At 47.5% G+C, this 19,201-nt stretch overlaps 1 protein-coding gene across 3 annotated transcripts in view; it reads left to right on the top strand.

Moving 5' to 3' along the window:
• Positions 1–1,298: 1,298 nt before the first annotated feature.
• The window catches only part of LOC115083930 (zinc finger protein 569-like), an 84,523-nt gene continuing 66,620 nt past the window's right edge, over positions 1,299–19,201 (top strand). For all 3 annotated transcript variants that reach the window (XM_029588045.1, XM_029588046.1, XM_029588044.1), the window contains exons 1-3: positions 1,299–2,946; positions 6,350–6,476; positions 16,654–16,767. In XM_029588045.1, coding sequence (XP_029443905.1) covers positions 2,923–2,946; positions 6,350–6,476; positions 16,654–16,767 — 265 coding nt within the window. In that variant the 5' untranslated portion in view covers positions 1,299–2,922. The remainder of the gene's footprint in view (positions 2,947–6,349; positions 6,477–16,653; positions 16,768–19,201) is intronic.

Here is a 19,201-nt window from a genome sequence, read left to right as displayed (position 1 = left end):
TACCAAGAGGGTATTCTGTATTCTAGGGATGTGTAAGTGGTCACGTCACCCTCAGATCAACCAAACAGGCTTATCCAGTCCTGGTTTTGCCCCATTGCGTGCATCAATTTGTAGTTTTAATTTTCTTAGGGAAATCAGTGCATGCAATAGGACAAAATTAGCATTAGATTAGCCTATTTGAGTGAAGTAAGATAAGGTTGCAACTCCAGATAATGGAGAAGAATATAGAGCATGAGATGAGATGAACAGGGGGGAAAATCCAGGGGAAGCTGATGGAAGATAACTTGAAAGGAAGGGGTTGTGGGGCGGGGGCGAAAGAAGCCAGAAATTGGTCTGGGAACATACCCAGTGAGGATTAGATGAGAATGTGGAAGAGTCAATGGAGAGGAGAGATGGATTAGGGTTGGGAGAAGGGTTAACAGGGTGATAACACTTGCTGAATGGAAGGAGGGTGAAATCCAGATATGAACGGATGGAGGCGGTGAGACGAGAAATGTGAACCAGAGATGAGGAAAGGAGAACCTGGAAAGTTAAAAGACAACCAAAAGGGAGGCAGAGAAGAGAACGATCAGGACAAAAACAGATAGGTATTTTATTTCTGTACAAAACAAAGGTCTCTGGGGGGTGTTACTGGACACCCAACCAACCTCACGCTAAAGTTACCTTAGCTAACTTTGGCTTTCTGCCACCGCTAAGAGGAGGGATACAATCACTATTTTAAAAACATTAGAACTTACGTATTTGAGGGGGTTATAGAATCAGAAATATATGCGGCAGACAGTTCCCCCTAAAACCGGAATGTGTATAATGTGGTTTCATTCTAAGGGGGCTACAAATCCCAGAACAGAATCGCCTTTGTTCACACTGCCGCAGAAGCGCGGAAGTTTCCGGTTTGGGCTGTCAAAAACAATGACAGGCGTCCAATTTTAGAAGAATTTATATCTCAGGGGGAAAAAAGTATTAGCAAACGATTTATTTTTTAAAGAAAAAAAGACAAAAGTTGCTATTTGCTTGCAATGATCTCAGGAGTAGTAATGAAAGCGTAGGGAAGATTAATAAAGGAAGAGGATTAGGAGGAGGAGTCTGACACACCCACTCAGCTTTCATTGGTCCAAGGGCTTCGTAATATCTCGGCCCCTGGCTCTGATGTCACCTCTCCCGCAATCATGTGCATCTTGATTGGTCCTTTTTTATATCACCTGACATCGGCCACCAATAAGAACTGTCAATGTTCAGTGGCCTCCTACACCGGCTGCTTCCACTATCCGGTGCTCTCATAGGTTCATTTCCCTGCCCAATGAGATTACTGGTTTTCATGGGTGCAACCAGGCCTGCTGCTTGCTCCCTTCTGCCCCGGAGCCTCCGACAGCGGGAGAGCCTGGCACACTGGGCTCAAAGCATCCGAGAAGAAGGAGAGCCTGGCACAGGGCTCAGTGCCCGTGAGAAGAGGGAGGGCCTGGCACACGAGTCTCAGAGTCCCTGAGAAGAGGGAGAGCCTGGCACACGAGTCTCAGAGCCCCTGAGAAGAGGGAGAGCCTGGCACACGAGTCTCAGAGCCCCTGAGAAGAGGGAGAGCCTGGCACAGGGCTCAGTGCCCGTGAGAAGAGGGAGAGCCTGGCACAGGGCTCAGAGCCCCTGAGAAGAGGGAGAGCCTGGCACAGGGCTCAGTGCCCGTGAGAAGAGGGAGAGCCTGGCACACAGGGCTCAGTGCCCCCGAGAAGAGGGAGAGCCTGGCACACAGGGCTCAGAGCCCCCGAGAAGAGGGAGAGCCTGGCACACAGGGCTCAGAGCCCCTGAGAAGAGGGAGAGCCTGGCACAGGGCTCAGTGCCCGTGAGAAGAGGGAGAGCCTGGCACACAGGGCTTAGAGCCCCCGAGAAGAGGGAGAGCCTGGCACACAGGGCTCAGTGCCCCCGAGAAGAGGGAGAGCCTGGCACACAGGGCTCAGAGCCCCCGAGAAGAGGGAGAGCCTGGTACACAGGGCTCAGAGCCCCCGAGAAGAGGGAGAGCCTGGCACACAGGGCTCAGTGCCCCCGAGAAGAGGGAGAGTCTGGCACACAGGGCTTAGAGCCCCTGAGAAGAGGGAGAGTCTGGCACACAGGGCTCAGTGCCCGTGAGAAGAGGGAGAGCCTGGCACACAGGGCTCAGTGTCTCTGAGAAGAGGTAGAGCCTGGCACACAGGACTCAGAGACCCCGAGAAGAGGGAGAGCCTGGCACACAGGGCTCAGTGCCCCCGAGAAGAGGGAGAGCCTGGCACATAGGGCTCACAGCCCCTGAAAAGTGAGAGAGCCTGGCACACAGATCTTAAAGTACCTGAGGAAAGGAAGAACACTGTAAACAGGGCTCAGAGCCCCAGGAGCCCTGCCCTGTAGCCCCCTGAGAGAGGGAAGCAGAGGGAGAGCCTGTTAACCAGGAGTCCTGCCTGGTCTTTGTGTCTGTCTGTGTCTCTGACCAAAAGGCCCTCAGACTTTGACAATCACTGAACAACTGTCAGCCCTACTGTCACCTCAGGTCTACTCCTGCTTGGTCTCTGCAGAGTTCTAAAAGCTGCCCTGCATTCCTACAGGCTGGGAATAACTTCCAGAACTGTGCAATCACACCCACTGATGAGGAGTTGAGTTTGCTACATTTCTAGCATGATAGCCCTGGAGCACATCAACAAGGCAGTTTTTCTTACCTCTCTGAAGACCTCCATTCATATCTTTGTTTTTAGTGTTCTTTGTTTTAAAAAAATCCCTTCTAGTTATGTAAAAAAATGTTAAACACTGCTGTCGTGAACAGGGGATCCAACTGATCAATGCCTGCACCTTAGGGAGAAAACGATTTGCAGCCACAGGGGGAAATACCGAAGCTCTCCTTTTCCAGCCTGAAATTAAGAAAAGTAACATTCATCAGTGTCATCCCGAACAATTATAATTCATGAGATGCTGGGAGGAGATCCCATTCAGGTATAGTGCACCTGAACGCATAATTTTTTATTTATTTTGTTTATATTCCACCTTTCAGGCATCTGTTTGTGATCTTCCCTCTTGAGAAAAGTACAAAGATATCACCTACGAACTTGTTTCTTGACTGTTTACAGGTTTGTTATCAGGAATCTTATGTAAGCTTCCTTAATGTAAAACTGAGAGCAACCAACTTTTTGTGGTTAAAATCCTTAAGGTACACAGCAGAGCTGTATAACCACAGAGCATTTATAAAGTTCAAGCAGTGTTTATACGCAGTGCTGTACAGAGGGCAAGGATTATTATTTCAAATAACTTGCCCTTCTCACAGAATGTGACCTTCAGTTACTTTCTGTATATGGGTGCAGACTTTCCCAGGGTCCACGTTGTCTGAAACTGAAAGCACACTGAAACAAAGTGAGAAGTAAACTTTTTAAAAATCATTGTAAAAACCAGTGAGTGATCTGAGTTTCATCTCTCTCTGCTTATTTCTGGTATAAAGAGCCAGATGTACTAAAGGGGTTTTTCCGTTTTGTGTCTATAGTAGAATTGCTTAATGCTTAGTACATCAAACTCAATGATTCTCTGGATTCTTTGAGTTCTTTGCAAGTAGTCTCAGAATCCAGTTGGCGGAAAGTGATGAACAAACTAACGGGCCGATACATAATAATATGTACATAATAATATGTACGATAATATCGCCATGATATTAAGTCGGAGGGTGCACAGAAAAGCAGTTCTTACTGATTTTCTGTGCACGTTCCCGGTGCCCGGAGAAATTAACGTCTACCTTTGGGTAGGTGCTAATTTCTGAAAGTAAAATGTGCGGCTTGGCTGCACATTTTGCTTTCTGAATCGCGCAGGAATACCTAATAGGCCCATCCATATGAATTTGCATGTTGCGGGTGCTATTAGGTTCGGGGGGGGTTGGACACGCGTTTTTGATGCGCTATTACCCCTTACTGAATAAGAGGTAAAGCTAGCGTGTCAAAAATGCACGTCCAATCGCGGGTTAATAGTGCGCTCCGCACTGTACTGGATCAGCCTGAAACTGTCTGTGGAATTAGTTGTGGGGGGGGGAAGAGGGGTTCTGAGAAACTAGAATTAGTTATAGTAAGTGTACCCAGTTGTTTTTTTTTGGCATTACCATGGAAGTTCTGATGGTTGTGAGAACTGTTTTCTGGGCACAACCCCCCCCCCCCCCCCATTTCCCCGCCCCCACAAACACATACAAAAGTGTGCAAGTATCATTCTAGGTTGTATGAGCTGTGCAGTGCCAGGAAACACCTTCTCAGATGCCACATCTGCTCGGACGCCGGTTGTGCACCTTGAGTTGGCGCTGTACTGCAGCGACAGCCACACCATTGCACCAGGGACCTGGCAAGCTCAGTAGTGGTAGCAGTTTTCCAAGCGCTTACATAGCCATATCTGTCTAGCAGGCTGCACCAGAGACCTAGGAGGCCAGATGTTTGGGCAACAACCATGCTAGTACTGCTGGTTGTTTTAGATTATTATAGAATCCATGTGGTTGGGCATGGGAAAGGTGGGTGTTGGAGAGGACCGAGTTAAAGATATTATCTAATCTATCCAAGATTTAGTACAGAGGAGGAGGACAAAAAATTCTGTCCTGGATAAGGAAAAATACTGCAAGTGGTCACACATACTCTGTGGCTGGCACCTGGGATGTATCCTTAGCAATGTGGACAGAATAACCGGGCAGACTGTAGGAATCGGATGGCCTTTCTCTGCCATCAGTTACTATGTCACTCCTGCTGCAGTGGTGGTAGATTCTGCATTTTACAGCCTGACTGCAAATTCTGAGGCAAAAGGGTTTCTATTAAAATAACCATGAAACAACCATGTTTTTTTGAAAATCCTAACTTTCATCCAGATAGTACAGAGGAGGAGGCCATACTAGCAGACAGCTGCAGCACTTAAGTAGTGCTGGCACAATTGTTATGTATAAAGAGTGCCTACTACAGAGGAAGCAATTCTCCAGTTTGCACACACCTGTCGCTTCATCAGCTCTGCTCTAAGATTGTACTGGGAGAAATACTAGGAAATTGGCATTTGTCAACTCTAGCTTTTTTCTATGAAATACTATGGGAGGAGGCATGGGCTTTGTGGGTGATGCAGTGGGGTTGGGAACAGATTTCAAATCCTGCTACTCCCACAGAAACGTCTTGTGAATTTGAGCTAAATCACTTTTCCTCCCATTGCTTCAGGCATCCACTTAGATTGAAAGATCTATGGGTTAGGGTCTTACCACACCTGAACACTTATCAGTGCTATAAAAAGAACTGGTAGTGTTATATTGTCATGAAAAAAAAAAAAGAATGGAATCTTTGTAGATTGTGACACCTGGAAAGGGACTTGTGTGGCCTTAAACTCATCCATTATGACATTTTTTAGTGAACCAAAAGTGTCACTATCTACTAAGATTTCAGTTTTCTACAGGACCGGTGTAGTTGCACAAACAAGAAACATGCATCTTTCTGTTCAGATTCTCTTTTGCACAGATTCTGACCTGTCCATCTTGCTGACCTCCAGTCTTCCTGTAGGTAAAAAAAAAAGCTGCCTGTCATGGGAGGAGTCAACGTAATCCTGAGACTGGATCACTGGCTGGCTTTGGTTTTTCATGATAGGCTGATCCAGTCCTGGTTTTACAACTGTCCCATTCCAACTACCACCACATGGACATGTACGTGTGATTTCTGTTGGAAAAACAAGGCTAGAAGTTCATGTTGTGCAGTAAAACCAGGACTGGATTGTGCTGTGCTGAATGGCTTCGGTCTTCCCCCATCTGAAGGACTCAAAAGGGCTGCCCTAGCAGCCAGCTGCAAGAACCTTTCTGATGGGAGTTTAGTTTGAAAGAAAATAAAAGGTTTTCTGCTAATACCAGTTTGAGTCCTGCGCCTCGGTTGCAGGGGTAGTGGGTCCATCCTTTCAGTAGCAACAGAAACAGTGAAACAGTTTCTGCCCCCTTCAGAACAGGGAACTGGCTAATGCTGCAGATTGCTTCCTGCCTTGAACACAAGATGACTGCGCCCAGCAATTTTGGATAATAATTTTGAAGCCAGTTAACCATCAAATCACTTAAATGTTTAAACTAGTTACCAATTTGTATTACACTTGCCTCTGGTTTGAGGCCAGGGCTGCCCTTCTGTGCAATTTGGACTGTGTCCTTTAGAGCAGTTCCTTTTTCATGTACATAATTTTGAGAGTAAACTGTTGTATCCCAAGAATCTAATACTTTGCTTCATTAGCAAATAAAGCCATAATATTTGGCATGTTGGAGTACAGCATGGAATCTGACCTAGCTTTAGCAAACCCCTAGCCTGAGAACTGAGATGTGATGCCAGAGGCCATGGTTACTTCAGTAAGTGCTTTGCTCTTCTTGCTTCAGGCGCCAGTGACATTTGAGGATGTTGCAGTCTGTTTCTCAAAGGACGAGTGGAAGGAGCTGGAGGAATGGCAGAAGGAGCTGTACAAGAGTGTGATGAAGGAGAACTATGAAACTCTGGCCTCTCTGGGTAAGGATCAGCCATCATTGCTACAGAGCCATGTGTTTTAGAACTGTCTGAGTTTCAGTTCAGTTGGTGGCTATGTCTGGGGGATTTCTGGTTCTCAAAAATGCAGTTTTGGAAGAATAACCGATGCACTGTGGTCTGGCTGTTCTCACATAGATCTCGCACAAACTGCTCAGAATGTCTGGGTTGATTTGATTCTCTGAATCTTCTTTCAGGCTCAGTTCTTTGGAAAACTATAGCAAATGCTGTGGGGGATCTAGTTTGGTGCATTGGGCGGAGCTGTAGTCACTGAAGGTTCAATCCAGCTCAACTCTGCCTCTGAAACCTTCAAGCTTGTGCATAGGTCTGGCATCACTGGTGTTGCCTTTGCCCATGAAAAATGGGGGAGTGAACCTACACTGAGCTTTTGGCTTTGCTTATGCACAGGAAAACTCATCTGATCCAGATTCTGTGTGTCATTGCTTCTGGGAAATAGTTTCATAAACCTTTAGATTTGGCTGTAAGTAGGCCATGTGTGGTTTGATTGCTGCTTAAATAATTCTGGGAATATTATTCCATGTTTATTAAAAAATAAAAAAAAATTACTGTTCATTTAGATGATGGGAATGGAGGCAGGTGTTTGCAGTACAAAAGGATTAGTCCTGGAATGTGAACAGGATAAAACTGGGTTGCCTGACTGTCTCTTTCAGCATGACATGGACATTGAAACCAAGGCTAGAGACTTTGGTGTATGGAATCAAAAGGTCTGGGAGTAAATCTGATCAAAAAGCGAGGAGGTCAAGACACCTGCTTTCACTTTTACCCAAACATTGCCTGTTTGTAGGATCTTCTCAGAAAGGTTTGCCAAAGCTGCACATGGACCAGTGGTGACCTACCATCCAGTAACTGGAGATAGATAAACCAGAACAAGGGATGCGAGTCAGCTATACAAAGAGAATGTTCAATGGTTACATCTGTAGCGATGGATAAGACTGCAGTCCCAAAGAACTTGCTGCAGCTTTCAGGATTTGTGAAAGCTTCCATGGGATCCCATTTTTCTCCTAGGACAAGCAGGATGGTAGTCCTCACATGTGGGTGACGTTATCCGATGGAGCCCAGCACGGAAAACCTTTGTCAAAGTTTCTAGAAGCTTTGAGCAGCACACTGAGCATGCCCAGCCTGCCGCTATCCGAGCGTCCACGCAAGGTCCCCCTTCAGTCTCTCTTTTGCTGTAGTGCAGTTGCCTCACGGTTCATGGAGCTCTGCTCTTTTTTCTTCAATTTCTTGCAAGAAAAGTCTTTTTTTCTAATTCCATTGTTGGATCTCCTTTCGTGGACGGTGCCTTCTCGGCGTGGTAGGTTAGAACTTCTGTTTTTTTTCTGCTTCTTTGCAGTCGATTCCCAGCATCTCACTTCTCAGTGACCACTGGTCATTGTTCGCACGTTGGGTTCTTTTTCTATGGTGTCGTTCAGCTTTTGTCGGTGCCCCGGTGCCTGCAGACAATGTCCATCACAGATCCGTATGAGGCTTGCATCCTCTGCCTGGGGGCTTCGCATGACGTCCGAGGGTGTCAGCTGTGTGACCAGTTGACTCCCAAAGGCCGTTGTGCACGCCTTGATAAGATGGAGAAACTTTTCGGTCCTAAATAATCTACTCTGTCCTCTTCTTCGAAGGATCGAGGGAACAGTGATCAGTCCTCCATGATTTCACCAATTTCCAGGATATCGGGATCCTCTGCCTCCTTGGTGTCAGGGAAAGATCGGGCTGAGCAGTGTGGGACATCTCGCAAGCATCGGTCACTTTTGGCACACGGCTCTGGTTCCAGGGTGGTACTGGCTGCCATACCATCACAGAAGCGACCCCAGTCCTCTGATGTACCCAGGAGTCCTAGACATTCCCCACCGACATTGGGATCGGGCACCATGCCACTTTGGAGGACCGAGGAAGAGCCGGTGATACCTCATCCCCCTCCCTCAGTCCTGGCCTCACCGGACTTTCAGAAGGATTTGGACTGCAGGGTGCAGACCGCGGTGCTCAGAGCTCTGCGGAGTGTCGAGCCGCCCCCGCCACTGGCTCCCATGATGGTGCTGGAGCCTCTGCTGTCTATCTTAGCACCTCTGCTTGAGCGTCTGGACATCCTTCTTGGCACCCTCCCGACGCAACCTGTGCCTGAGGGACCTTCAGTTCCCCAGACGCCACTGATGCCCCCCTTAGGAGCTATCCCTATCCTTGGAGGACCCAAGAAGAAAGACTCAGCCGGTGCTGCGTTCCTGAGGCCTCAGTTCCCTGAGCCTTTGCCCGGGCCCTCTGGTCTCCTGTGACCTTGGTTCCCTTGTTACCAGGGGAACCGTCGATTCCCACAGCGCCCTCGTTGCCTCCAAAACCATCTGGGCCCAGGGCTTGGATCTTCCACAAGCATTGCCTGTGGTGATCCTGCGATGGCTTCAGTGAGGAGGAAGGGCCTTATGACCCTTGGGGTTGATGATTGCTTGGAGTCTTCCACCGAGTATTTGGACAACCCCCTTTCCGAGCCTTCTCCACCCGAGGAAAGGCATTGGGCCCACCCCCCAACCAGAGGATCTCTCCTTTGCGGGATTCGTTCGGGCCATGGCCAAGGCCATCCCCTTCCAACTTCTTACAGAGGAAGTTGCGTGGCATAAGATGCTGGAGGTGCTCCAGTTTGTCGACACTCCCAAAGACATCATGGCAGTTCCCATCCATGATATCTTTCTTTCTTTCTTTCTTTCTTTATTTATTTATTTATCATTTTTATATACCGAAATTCTTGTAGGGATACAAATCAATCCGGTTTACATAAAACAAGGATGCCAAAGGGCTTAGGAAAGCCAAGGTTTACATGAAACAGTTTAAACAGAACGATTCCATAGAACATTGAGGTGGTGACTCTTGGGTTTTGTAGAACAGACCCAGGGCTATAAATAAATTGACTTAAAACGATTAAGACATAAAAAATACAAAATAAATTAAATTAAAATTAATCCAAATTATATATAGATTGAGTACAACTACAGTTGTAACTATTATACATCGAAGGAAGCTGTTGCAAATATAAAACAGATTAGTTACAGATAAGTGTTTAAATTATACAGTATTTAAATAAACAGTTATACAGAGAAGGAGGCTGTTTAAAGTTTGACAAATGAGCAAAGTAGTGGAGAGAAACGCATGTGGCAGGGGAGTAAACAAGAACAAAGTAGTGGAGAGAAACGCATGTGGCAGGGGAGTAAACATGATATCAAAATGAAGTAAAGTGGAATAATAGTTGGCGTTGGCGAGAAAACCTGCATAGAGAGGGAATATAATGTGTCTGGGAAAGCTAGGCTAAAGAGCTTAGCTGAGGAGCCTCCTTATGTTTCTGGGAAAGCTAGGCTAAAGACCCAGGTTTTTAGCTTTTTTTTGAAGACAGGATGGCTAGGTTCAAGACGTAGGTCTGGGGGGAGCGCATTTCAATGGTGGGGTCCAGCAGTAGCTAGAGCTCTCTTCCTTAATGATGATTTAGCAGGAGGGGCATAAAGTGTACCTTTGTATGCGCTTCTGATAGGTCTGGTGGAGGTGTGCAGTCGAAGTTGTGTCTTTAACTTGATGGGAGAGATGTTGTGAATTGTTTTATGAATGATGGTGAGGACTTTGAAAAGGATCCTGTATTTTATGGGAAGCCAGTGTAAGTTGCGGAGGATGGGTGTGATATGTTCTCTTTTGTTAGAGCTAGTAAGGATTCTGGCTGCGGCATTTTGGACCATCTGTAAGGGTTTGATTGAGTTGGAGGGGAGTCCGAGTAAAAGAGAGTTGCAATAGTCGATCTTTGTTAGGATAATGGATTGTAGAACTAAGCGGTAGTCGTTGAAGTAAAGGAGGGGTTTTAGCTTTTTTAAGACTTGCAGTTTGTAAAAGCAATCTTTTGTGGTGGTGTTTATGAATTTTTTTAGGTTCAGTTGATTGTCCAGCCAGGCTCCAAGATTCCTGACATCTAGTGAGAGGTTGATGTTTAAACTTGTGGTTTGAGTGATGTTTGCATGGTTGGTGGGAGAGTCATGGGAGATAACGAGCATCTCAGTTTTGTTGTCATTCAGCACTAGGTTGAGGCTGGAGAGGAGTTGTTTGATGGGTTGAAAGCAGTCATTCCAGTGTGTCATTGTTAAGGATCTTTAAGGATCTTCTCCTTCGGATGTGGGAACAGCTGATCTCCATCTCTCCAGATAATAGGAAGGCAGATGCCACCTATTTGGTACAGCATCCCTGGGATTTGAGAGGCGGCACCTCCCCCACCAGTCGGGTGGGGGAGGTGCCGCCCTCAAAAAAGCTAAAAGCACCTGCACTCATTCCTCTGCCTCTCCCAGGAGAGAGTATAGGGAGATGGATGCTCTGAGCAGAAAGATTTGTCAGGGCATTATGCTTACCGCCCGTATTGCTGCCTACCAGTTGCACATGACCCAATACAACCGGGACCTCTGGAAATGGGTCCAGGACATCGCAGAGGGCTTGCCGCAGCAGCAGCAGGAGTCGCTGTCAGCTATTATCCTGCAAGGGTTGGAGGCTGGCAAACATGAGGTGAGGTCCCCTTATGACATGTTTGAGACTGTGGCCTGAGTATTTTATTTCATTTATTTAAATTTGTTATTTATACCGCCTCTATAAATATTCATAGCCGCTGTAGGCATAGGCGCCCGCAAAATGGTCTGGCTCTGGACTTCTCACCTCCGCCTAGAGGTGCAGAAAAAGCTGGTGGACCTCCCATGCACAGGTAATAAACTCTTTGAGGATTAGGTCCGGGATGCGGTGGCCCATTTGAAAGACCATCATGAAACCCTCCAGCAGCTCTCAGCTAGCGCTTTGCATGCTCCATCTGCCAGGAAGTCCTTCTACAGGCAGCGGAAATATTCTCCGTCCATCTCTTGAGCTCGCCCACCACTTGCTAACTCCAGGGGCCGCTGCCCCCATCAGATCTCAGCCAGCACCACAGGAAGCCCTGTTGCAGTGGCAACAGGCCTCCCAGGACCTCGAGAACTGTCTCTTAGTCACAGAACTTCTGAGAACGTCTCCAACCTGGATTGAAAACGCTTCAATCTGGAGCAGGGGATTCTCTTCCAGGCTACCCCGCCTCAGGTGGTCCTCACCACCAATGCCTCTCCTCAGGGCTGGGGAGCCCATGTGGACGGTCTCCACATGCAAGGTCTCTGGCCTGCCCACGAAGCCCGCTGTCAAATAAACTTCTTGGAGCTTCAGGCGATCCGTTACACCCTCTGGGCATTCAGGGACTGGTTGTCTAACATGGGAGTCCTGATCTGGATGGACAACCAAGTGACGATGTGGTATAGCAACAAACAGGGAGGCACGGGAGGTGGTACAGGTGTGGCCCTGAGGTCTAGCACAAGGGATGTCGTTGGGCGCGTCGTACCTACCAGGATCTCTGAATGTCCTGATGAACTGGCTGAGCCGCTCTTTTCAGCCGCACAAATAGTCCCTCAATCCGGAGGTGACGGCCAGAATCTTCCTCAGTGGGGGTACCCCAGATGTGGATCTCTTCACCTCCCCATACAACAACAAGGTGAGCAGTTTCTGCTCCCTATCTCCAGGGGGTGGACATCTGGCTTGGGACGCCTTCACCCTTCACTGGGGGGAAGGATCTGTTGTACGCATATCCTCCTATCTCGCTCCTCCTGAAGAACCTGCTGAAGCTTCATCGGGACAGAGGGACCATGATCCTCATGGCACCTTATTGGCCCCGTCCGGTCTGGTTCCCTCTTCTTCGGGAGCTGACAGTCCAGGACCCCATTCGGTTGGGGACGGCGTCCGACCTGATTACTCAGAACCAGGGTACCCTGCGCCATCTGAACCTTCGGGCGTTAGCCCTCACGGCATGGATGTTGAACGCCTAGTTCCCTGTACGTACCAGGATCAGTCCAGACTGCTGGGTTATGCCTCCCCTCCAGCAGATGGAGTCAGAGAAAAGCTGAAAAGCACCCCCTAGATATACTGGTGTGCCACCTGCGATCCCTCAGTATATCTCTGACTCCAGCAGATTTGAGAGACATAACCTGCGGTCTTGATCTTTTCTAAATTTGAGTTTGGTTATTCAGGTTTGACGTTTTGCTGACCTTTGACTAGATCAATTTCTTTTGTTTAAGGTAGTTAGATCAGCGGATAGGTTTGGTTTCTGTCCTTTCTTTTCACATGAGCTGGGCGAAGTTCTGATTCTTGGCAGGGCAGTGCCCTAAGGCCTATTTCCCGGAGATTATGATCCCTTGGGACCAGGGGGAGTATTCACCGGTGGGCTGGTCACTTCCCCCCCCCCCCCCTATGTATATTCCAGGGGTATTTCACCTCTGAAGGGGGCTCAACTATCACAGAAAAGAAGCGGGGATCAGATTTTACTTTTATAAAAAAAAAAAAAAAAAAAAAATATACAGTAAGTCCTGTTGGTGGCAGGCTGTTTGATCACTTCATTGGCCCTGGCCTGCCACGCTAGGGTCCCGGGACTCCGGAGGGGGTGGCCTGGTCACTCGGCACGTATGGGACAGAGGGTCCATGATCCTTGTGGCACCTTATTGGCCCCGTCCGGTCTGGTTCCCTTTTCTTCGGGGGTTGTCAGTCCAGAACCCCATTCGGTTGGGGTCGGCGCCCGACCTGATTACTCAGAACCAGGGTACCCTGCACCATCTGAACCTTTGGGTGTTAGCCCTCACGGCATGGATGTTGAACGCCTAGTTCTTCAAACCCTAGACCTCTCGGATAGTGTCTCCCAGGTACTGGGGCTTCTAGGAAGCCTTCCACTAGGAAGTCTTACAGTTTGAAATGGAGAAGATTCTTCTCCTGGTGTGCAGGGCATGCCTTGGATCCATTCACCTGCCCTCTTTCCAAACTGTTGGACTACTTGTGGCACCTTTCCGAGTCTGGGCTTCAAACCAGCTCAGTCAGGGTCCATTTCAGCGATGTTAGTGTGTACCGTTGGGGTGTCGCTGGTGCTCCCACTTTGGTGCAGCCCTTAGATTGCTTTATGAGAGACCTGCTCCAGTTGAAGCCCCCTCTTCAGCCTCCTGTTGCATCCTGGGACCTCAACATTGTCCTGGCACGGTTCATGCGTCCTCCCTTTGAGCCTTGCATTCCTGCGACCTGAAGTTCCTAACCTGGAAAGTGATATTTCTTGTGGCAATCACTTCGGCTCGCAGAGTCAATGAAGCTTCAGGCCTTGGTTACATATCCACCCTACACAAGGTTTTTTCATGATCGTGGGGTCTTGCGTACACATCTTATTTATTTATTTAACTCTTTTTTTATACCGACATTCATGATACAGATCATATCATATTGGTTCACATGGAAACAAGGGGTTATAACATTAACATTGAAGAAGAAGCAAAGTTACAATAAAACAAGGGCATGGAAACTTGGGAGTTGAAGGAGCCAAAGACAGAAGATAAACGTGGTAACTTTAACAAGAATATGCAGGAGGTGCATTGAGTCAGCAATAGAGTGCATTGATTAAGTGGCACTTATATATGAACTGTAGGTCGGATAAGAAGCGGAGTCTAAGATGGGGGATTAGCAGGATGGATGAGGCGGCTTGCCGAAGCAAGTCCTGTTGGAGTTCCTTGCTAACTCATTAGAGGTTAGCAAACAAAGACCTTTTAAAGTGGAAATGGATGACGTCACTACGGGGGGATGCCCCCGAGGTTCGCGCCCTTGCTGGTACAAAGTCTGGAGCGCCTAAAGTTCCTGCCTAAAGTTGTGACTGATTTCCAAATCAATCAGTCCATTGTTTTACCCACCTTCTTTCCCAGGCCTCATTCCCAACCAGGGGAATGGGCTTTTCATACTTTGGACTGCAAGAGGGCCATGGCTTTCTATTTAGAATACACAGCCGGTCACAGGCAGTCCACCCAGCTCTTTGTGTCCTTCGATACTAATCAGCAGGGAGTGGCAGTGGGTAAACAGACTCTTTCCAACTGGCTGGCCTTCAGCTGACAGGCCGAGTCAAAGCTCACTCTGTTCAGGCCATGGCGACGTCGGTGGCTCATTTGTGAGCGGTCCCCGTCGTCAAAATCTGCCGCACAGCAACGTGGAGTTCCCTTCACATGTTCGTAACCCATTTCTGCTTAGACAAAGATGGTCTACAGGACAGTGCATTCAGCCAGTCTGTTCTTCGCAACCTCTTCCAAGCTTGAATCCAACTCTTCCAGCCTAGCATCCCTGCTTGGAGCCATGCAGTTCCCTGCCAACCAACAGCATCTCAGTTGTTGTTGTGCTCCTTGGCACCTTGTTTGGTATCTGTTTGTCTCACCTGCTACTTGGGGACAGCCTGGAGCTTGGTGTTCACCCACATGTGAGGACTACCATCTTGCTTTTCCTAGGAGAAAGCACAGTTGCTTACCTGTAACAGGTGTGCTGCAGCAGTCAAAAAAGCAAACTGAATGTTAGGAATTATTAGGAAGGAAATGGTTAATAAAACGGAAAATGTCATAATACCTCTATATCGCTCCATTGTGAGACCGCACCTTGAATACTGTGTACAATTCTGGTCGCTGCATCTCAAAAAAGATATAGTTGCGATGGAGAAGGTTCAGAGAAGGGCAACCAAAATGATAAAGGGGATGGAACAGCTCCCCTATGAGGAAAGGCTGAAGAGATTAGGGCTGTTCAGCTTAGAGAAGAGACGGCTGAGGGGGGATATGATAGAGGTCTTTAAGATCATGAGAGGTCTTGAACGAGTAGATGTGAATCGGTTATTTACAATTTCGAATAATAGAAGGACTAGGGGACATTCCATGAAGTTAGCAAGTAACACATTTTAAGACTAATCGGAGAAAGTTCTTTTTCACTCAATGCACAATAAAGCTCTGGAATTTGTTGCCAGAGGATGTGGTTAGTGCAGTTAGTGTAGCTGGGTTCAAAAAAGGTTTGGATAAGTTCTTGGAGGAGAAGTCTATTAATCAAGTTTACTTAGGGAATAGTCACTGTTATTAATTGCATCAGTAGCATGGGATCTTCTTAGTGTTTGGGTAATTTGTCAGGTTCTTTTGGCCTGGTTTGGCCTCTGTTGGAAACAGGATGCTGGGCTTGATGGACCCTTGGTCTGACCCAGTATGGCAAGTTCTTATGTTAGTACTCAGGAATCCTGCCCACCACCCCACAGAGTTGGGTTCTCCTTCCAGTTTGTTGTTTTATTTTTTTTGCTTGTATTTTTATCTATGTTACGAGACTGAAGTGGGACCTTATGTGGAAGTGTGGAGAGCAGCATGCTGGTCAAAGCTTCTAGAAACTTTGACAAAAGTTTTCCGTGCCGGGCTGCATCAGATGATGTCATCCACATGTGAGGACTAACATCCTGCTGTCCTAGGAGAACACCTGTGACAGATAAGCAACTGCGTGTTGTCTTGTGGCCAGAGCTTTGAAAACTGAATTTTGTTCTTTTATGCACTGTCGACTGATGGACATATAGACAACCAGTTTCCTCTCGAAGCAGGCTTGGGCATGGCATGCGAGTTATGATTGTGTTACTAACTAGTGGTTTGTGTTAGTAAATGCAAAGTCAGTATAAAGTTCCATTTTTTACTTTAATAGTTAAAAGGGAGAGAATGGTGCCTGCTGCATTAGCTAATTTCTCTTTAAGAAATGCTGCTTACAGAAAACATGAGTCCTGGACCTTTTCAGATTCAGATGTGCTTTAACTTCAGTTTCCTCTGCAGCTGTAGGGCATGCTGCAGCCCATGTGCAGATAGTGTATTACTAGCTTTGCTAAAGGCGCCTTTTCTTATCCGGTAACCATAGCATGAAGTCTGATCGTTTCTGCATTAGACAAATTAATTTTGCAGGTGGAGAATCAGTCCCAAGGTAGAGCTTTCACTTAAAATTTTTTATCTTTAACTAGTGTGTTTTGGAAGCTTTAAGTTCACAGAAGATAACAAGGTCCAGGCTCTCTATATGCAGCAATTGAACTGCCAAATCAGATCTTACACTAATGCTGGAGGATCTGACATTTGCACTGCTCATCAGACCAAAGTTCTGCTCTGTGTGCTGGTTATGAATGGCTCTTGTTTGTACTTTGCACCCTTAGCAGTGACTTATTTTGTTAACTGAACCTCCACCCTCCTGACAGGGATCATATTCTTCTGAGGAGATGACAAGATATATTTTCTTTCTCATTGCACTACTAAACCCATCTCTTGTTACGTCCTGTAAACAGGTGGCCACATCACCAAGCCTGACGTCATGGTACAGATTGAGCAAGGGGAAGAGCCGTGCAGCGGCAATGGACAGGACTCTGAAGAAAGAGGCACCTTCTCTAGTAGCTTCAAGGGTAAGTGACATTTGGTGATGTGGCCTTGCTGATTTTAGAGCTGATCGTGCTGTTTAGAGAAGTAGCTGAACAGTTGGTGATATCGGCAGGTCTCCCCAATCCCACTCATCCACCCCTGTCTCCCCCACAAGAGGGGCAGGACAAGCTGATGTTACCACTCGGCTGCTGCAGCTCAGGATGGCGGCTCCCAGCAAAAACAGGGTTGTGATGAGCAGTGTTAGAGGCTGCATGCCTCCCTGCCCAGAGTGTGAATCTGTGTAGTATGTAAGGCAAAAGCAATGTAACAAAGCAACCAAACTGAGTGTAACATGCAACTTAAAAGGGGCAAGTTTCAGATTCTGCTTCAGGGCAAAGCCCACATGTACTTTTTACCTTTGGACTGGGGGGAAGGCATGTGTATTTTACTTTTGAAATGCTGCCACTTTCTTAGCATACAGACAGGTGAATCCAAAATCACTGGGTTATGCACCCCTACCAGCAGATGGAGACGGAGCAAAGCTGACATCACAGTATATATAGCCCTGAGAGTGACCCCAGCCTGCCAGTATTCTCTGTCACCAGCAGATGGTAGACGTGCATCTCCCTACTGGGGATTGCTTTAAGTTTTAGAAAGAGAAAAGGAGGAAATGTAATTCGCCCTGCTCTCTTGCGGTGATACCTTATGCTCCCTCCCCCAGTTAAGAATTCCTGAGGTGATTTCTGTGGTCCCTCAGCTGAGTGTCTTGGTCCGGTAGCTGGTTTTTCAACTGGCAAGGAATTAGCTGTAAAAAAAAACCAGCTGAAAGGCAAGCGGGTGCAGGAAGCAGAGTGTGGCGGTGAAGATTTATGCCCTCTCCTCCCGCAGCTGGAGACAGACCTTGTACTCAGCCAAGATGGGCTAAGCTCAGGTAAAGGGTAACTTAAAAAAAAAAATGGTGAAGAGAAGGGGAGTTGAGTAGGAATTCCTCCCCCCAGTCCTCCCAGTCTCCATGCTCGGTGTGCGATCCGACGGTCGTTCCCACCCTTGATAGAGTTCAGGGTACAGGGGCAGGTTGAGCAGCTCTTGCGCCTAGGCCCCGCTGCAAGGCTCGTCTGGTTTGCTGCATGGTAGGCCTTGTGGCGTTTTCACACATTTTGTTGTGTGCCTCAGACTACCTTCTTCAGTTTCTGTCGGATCGTGTTTGTGTGTCCAACTGTGTGACCCGTTGGGCTTTTGGGTGCATAGGAGTGCCTACCAGGGCGCCCATTTGTGTGTGCTCGCCCATGCCTTTTTACACACGCGCATTATCTGAGTGTCCTGGGGGAGCTCAGGTTGGGCACTTATATAGCCACAGTGTTGTGCGCCTTATCTGTGAGCACCTAATTTTTTGGGTGCACTATTGTCAGACGTCTGTTAGGGCATATTGACAGATTGATGGCGCCCATAGCGAAGAAACCTAAGCACATTGCCCTGTGTGTTGCTTGTCATGTTCGGGCATCTCAACCTGGTGTTCCCTCAAATTTGTCAGTACTGTTTGGAGGCTCAAGGAGAATTACCACCTCCCTGATTTTACTAAGGCTGGTACTTCCCAGCCTGGTGTGGGAATGGAAAAAGAGCTGCCAGAAGGGTCACCTGATTTTGGAATTCCACTAACTGGTTTGCCAGCGGAGGGAAGGTAGTTCAGTTGGCACAGGACAGTTGCCCCCTGGTTTTGATATGGATCCTTCTGCATTTTCTTGGGTAGAATTATTTTCAAGGACTGCACTCCTTCCTTCAGTCGCAGTCCACAGTCCCGGCCAATTTTAACAAGTCAGGATTGCAAGCGGTGAAATCCCACACGCCTGGTGCTGCAGGTAAGTGTCAGGGTATGCCTGGAGCCAATCTTCCCGATAGGGACCCAGATGGCACAGATGATGAAGACTGGTCTTTACTCCCTGGAGGATGGGGAAATTCCCCTGGGATTGGAGCCATATAGAAGCATATTGAGGTTCTTTTATAGAGATGAGTTACCAGCTCTGATTTCCCAGACATTGAAGATGCTGGGAGTACCTGGGGTTGAATCCAAGTCTGAGCCAAAGAAAGATCCAATTTTTATTTCCTTGCATAAAGCCTCATGCTTCTTCCCTATTATGAATTCAGGAATTAATTGATCTTTAATGGGGCACCCCAGAAACTAATTTTAAAGGGGGACGAGCTTGGAAGGACACTGTACCCTCTGGATCCAGTTGTGAAAGAGAAATTACATTTTCTGAAGGTGGATGGGCTTGTGTGTGCTGTTACCAAGTGGACAACTATTCCTGTAGAAGGGGGCGCAGCCTTGAAGGATGCACAGGATAGGAGAATTGAGCCTATCCTTAAGCAGGCCTTAGATGCAGATTCATTGCCTTTGCTTCAAACTTCCTGCTGTTCTCTGGTGGCTCGCTCTTATTACTCTCTCATAAGATTGATTGAATCTGGTGTAAATTCCAGGGCAGT

Source organism: Rhinatrema bivittatum, chromosome 2 (assembly GCF_901001135.1).
Source record: "Rhinatrema bivittatum chromosome 2, aRhiBiv1.1, whole genome shotgun sequence".
Classification (NCBI taxonomy): Eukaryota; Metazoa; Chordata; class Amphibia; order Gymnophiona; family Rhinatrematidae; genus Rhinatrema; species Rhinatrema bivittatum.
This window is presented reverse-complemented; position numbering and strand designations above follow the sequence as displayed.